Source organism: Erigeron canadensis, chromosome 8 (assembly GCF_010389155.1).
Source record: "Erigeron canadensis isolate Cc75 chromosome 8, C_canadensis_v1, whole genome shotgun sequence".
In the NCBI taxonomy this organism is placed as follows: Eukaryota; Viridiplantae; Streptophyta; class Magnoliopsida; order Asterales; family Asteraceae; genus Erigeron; species Erigeron canadensis.
In genome coordinates, this window is record NC_057768.1 from 43,037,361 (window position 1) to 43,042,010 (window position 4,650).

The 4,650-nt window shown below is 34.2% G+C and overlaps 1 protein-coding gene across 1 annotated transcript; it reads right to left on the reverse strand.

Moving 5' to 3' along the window:
• Positions 1 to 576: 576 nt before the first annotated feature.
• Positions 577 to 2,759, reverse strand: LOC122579365 (aspartyl protease family protein 2-like). Its single transcript, XM_043751530.1, has one exon. The coding sequence runs from the start codon at positions 2,625 to 2,627 to the stop codon at positions 1,002 to 1,004; it is 1,626 nt and encodes a 541-aa protein (XP_043607465.1). The 5' UTR covers positions 2,628 to 2,759; the 3' UTR covers positions 577 to 1,001.
• Positions 2,760 to 4,650: the final 1,891 nt, after the last annotated feature.

A 4,650-nucleotide genomic window follows, 5' to 3' on the forward strand; every position in this document is an offset into this window, starting at 1 on the left:
GGATGTAATTTATCTCCCCGACGGGGATGGAGACGGAAATGGGGATTATAAGTGAAAATCGGGTACGGGGATGAGGATTAAGATCCCCGACAATCCCCGCCCATTGTCATCCCTAGGTATTCCATGTACTCTAATGCTAGTAACCCATGGAGTATACAACATGACTAGAATTGAACAAGTCGAAATAATAATTTCAATATTTGCTTTTCATTTCTAATGTTTTTCATTTGCATCCAAATCTTGAATAATTGTTTTTAAAAAACAGCACATATAGCTCAACTCATGACACAACCGCCCGACATCACCATAGGCGTTGCCTACCATTGCCACCCAAACTTATTAGTTTATTGTTGTGCTCATCAAACCCATAATAAAATGTTGGTGAATATTAACAAAATAACCAACATTTAACAACTTATCTCATGTCAAATATAAGAATAAAATATTCAACCGTTGTTTATTTTCGTTTTCCACAAGATATGAAGGATATAAAAGAGACTGCTACGGTACATCATAGTCAAAGTACTCCGTAATTCTTTTTAGCTAAATATACAGTCAATATTCAACACCAAAAAGTCACCGTCAAAAACAAAATTGGCATTTAACAATTCTCCACGAATAAATTGCATACTTTTATAGACATTGTTATTGCGTTTATTTTTACATCATTTCTACACAAACTTGGGAAAGATACTTTCTGTATGAAGTGTCTATTTCTTGATTACCTAAAAGACACTAGGCTAATAATACAACAATGTATGTATAAGAATGTAACAGTAGTTGTCAATACAACAAAATGAATGTAAAGCTTTATATTTTCGATTAATATCAAAAACAATTATATAGTCGATCAATTGTTAATTCTATGCTCCGGTCATTCTCGACCGAAATAATAAAAATAAAAAAGAATATAAAAAATAAAACCACCATTCGGTCTTTCGTTTACACCTTCCCCTGCCCCGTCACACGTTGATTACAACTCACCCGACGAACCTTACAAACTAAACATCGGCGCACTTTCTTGGCGCGAACCCGAGCCTATTCTTCTTTGTGTCATACATGATATGGAAATTTTGTTGTTGATAGTTACCAATTATTGATAAAGCAGAACGAGGCGTGCCCAATATGGCTAGACACACTATTTCTTCGGGTTCAAGCTTGATAAAGTAGTTATCGACTGGAAAGTTCCACACCGCGCCATCATTGAACACGATCCCAAACGAGGGTAGCTCGTTTTTGTAATCGGCCATTCCCGATACGTTGTAACACGGTTCGAGAATAGGGAAATCTGTCACTAATGGGAATCCTTTTACTTTCTCCATAAACGAATTTTTGATGATGTCGTAAGCAGGATCCGCAAAGTAACTAAGTGTGGTTCCCGAGTCGATTATAGTTCCACCGAACCCGTCCGACGATAAATCCCATGTTTTCTCCGGTATATCGAGGGTTTCACCCCCAATGACCACCGACTTTATATGAACGTAATAAAAAACGTCCACGGGGGCCTCTTTGCCCCCAACTAACGCAGTAAAATTCAACTCGGGGTGAGTTAAAAGATCCTTATCTTCCCCGAAAATCAACTTACTACTAACACTCGAATTACTATCTCTATCAACGAGACAATACGAAAACGAATGCCCGTATAAAGACTGTAACTGAGACGCAAACGACAACGGGCCACGCCCGAGCCCAAGCAACCCAGCCGCACCATGAAACAAACCGCGGTTCCAATGACCACAACCAAACATAACATTCTCAACTTGAACCTCTTGATGCCGCTGCTTAAACCCACCAACATTTGTAGTCAAATTAACCGTAAAAGTCTCGGTAGCAAAGTCCCCTGTCGTGTTCGAGCTATCACCGTACCAATAAAAATAAGGACACGATTGGGCTGTAGATTCGGGCTTGCATATTTGGGCTGGGTCGGGAGAAGTAACTAGACCACACCGATGATCATGACAGCTAACATTTCTATAAGATGATGAATTGTTGGGGTCGTAATGAGGCCCGGTTTGATTAAAACAATCGTAACATGGTGTACATTGAATCCAATTTAAATCACTACCTGTATCTAGAATTAAAGAATAATGTCTAGGAGGTGTACCTATAAAAACATCCATAAAATATTCTCCAGAGCCAAGTGTTACTCCGGATTTTAAGGTTCCCATAAGTTTACCTGCATAGGTTTCCATCCCGACAGGAGGTTCTGCTTCTGTTTCAGAACCTCCCGTCGGTTTTTCCTTTACACTTTCTTGTTTTATTCGTCCTGGAAAAGAATTGCGCGTTTTCTTTTCCAGGATTCTTTTATGTAAGGTTTCGATTCTGGTGAGATCGTTTATCGTAGAATCGAATAATGAGTCTTTTGCGGGTGGTTTTGTATGAGTTGAAGATGATGACGTGTGTTTTAATTGGAGTTTGACTGATGGTTTTGGTAAATAGTGGGAATTGGTTTCTTCTGGTGAGGTGAATCCGCAATCATCTAAGGTTGGATTGTTCGAGATATCGAGTCCAGCTAGAATCGAAGAAGAAGAAGAACTGTTTGGTTTTAGAACAATATGGTTTGTTGCAAAAGCTGTAGTAACACAACAAAAGATTAAAAGAAACAAAAAGTGATTGAAAAAACCCATTTGATTAGAGAGTTTTGTTTTATGAGAGTTTAATATGGATTTATGAAGCAAACAAAATAGGAAGAAGGAAAGGTTTTTATGGGCTGTGAATTTGGTTTAAAGAGAATAAAAAAGGGAGTGATTTGATTCAAAGAGAATTTGGAGATTGAGTTTTGTGGAAAAGGGCAGGAGAATCATAAGTATGAAAATCAAAGGATGGATTGGTGGCTTTGACTCTCAACAAATAGAGTTGAATGTTGGAAAAGGCAGAGGGTGGTGTTGTGTCTTGTGTGGTGGGGGAGACCCACAGAATTCAATATTTTACTCTAAAAGTTTTTAACTAAAATAAAACATTATTACGAGTATAAAAGATTATATATATTTTCCTTCATGGGAAAAAGTTACTCACATGGTTATACTATAAATCATTTTAAACTAAGATTTACGTGGTTATTTATAAAGTGTTGGTGAATTTACCCACATGTACATGGGTTTATGCTACATTTGTCAATCTAGGATAGAGAGTAGATATAAAGTAATGTAAAATTTTTGAAGTTAGCTAAAAGTAACTTTTTTTAATAAACTGTGATGAAAATGCAAAGTGTAATTTGAAGTTCTAATTTGTGTTATGAGAAATTAATTAATTAATTTAAGTATAAATTTTTCTATAATAGTGACTAACATAAGTTTATGAGTTACTTATTTTTTATTTAAAAATATCTTTTAATAAACTTAAGATTTTTTACAGTACAAAGTTCATCATATATGAGATAAAACAAAACCGAATATTTTTTTCAAAAATTTACAATTGATCAACATATGTGGAGAAAAAAAACTTTATAAATAACGTTTCTCATAAAATCATGTAATAAATGAATCATAATTTCTAATAGCTTGCATCTTTTTAGCCAATTCGGATGATTAACTATTTTCATTCTAGTATATATTGATAAAAAGATGTACATTAAAGGATATCGTTACCAACACATAAAAATAACTTAAGACAACTCTCTAGGTGCATTAAACCATCATTGGAGGCCATGTTTGAACCTAAAACTTGTAATCCTCATAAATTCACTTTAGATACCCATGTATTTTGTAGGTGTGATTGCAAATTGATCTAGATTGAAGTAATTATTTTTAAGACATAAATATAAGTTGTTATTTTTATAGTTTATAACATGTAACATGCTACATGAACCAATACATTAATAAAAAAATTCTTGGGTAACTATGATTTTAATATACAAAATTAAAGCTTGTAAGACCTAGTCTCAAATAATTTTAAAAACCTTTGTGCTCTAATGGCCCGTGATTACTTTATTTTAAAAGGGACCGTAAGCTAAAACTTATACTTTATTTTACCCATTAGATCAGCTCATTGGATAATAATTCTAACCAAAAAATATGCCCAATAAGGCAATAATGAAAACAATTTGACAAAGTCAAAGGGTAGCATAGTCTTTTGGGATTAGAGAGTCAATAAGTTTGACCAAGACTCTTCCATCTAACTAGTCTGTATCTGTAATCCATAATCTAATAGGAGGACTAACGGTCGTAACGCGGTTACGTGGGTTAGCTTCTTTATTTTGACTCGCTCATTACACATGAATATAAATATACTAAATTTTTACCTAATTTCGGTGACTTGTACTTTTTTAAAATATTTCTATTATTAAATCCAATTTACTACTACTATATAATACTGCGTAATACTTTATCCTTATTAGAATTAGAATATCAACTACCATTTACCAATCATTCACATACAGTTAGCAACGGACCAGTTGAAAACTAGACTGCACATTATATTCGTGTCACTGTTGTGATTTCTCATGATTAGGCTACTCTAGCAGTAATCCTTTTTCTTCCCATAAAAGTATTCTTATTTTCCCTTTACATAAAAGGTTTTTTCTTTTTCATTAGTACGAGTTTACGACAGACAATAATCCTTTTGTCAAAAAAGGCAACAACCTGAAAAAACTGAAACATAAAATTTTGCCTTGGAGTCTTTTCTAAACATGACAATCATTTTATAATATTA

Excerpts from the sequence above, each read along its gene's own strand:
- LOC122579365 (XM_043751530.1), bottom strand. The coding sequence starts at position 2,627 with ATGGGTTTTTTCAATCACTTTTTGTTTCTTTTAATCTTTTGTTGTGTT.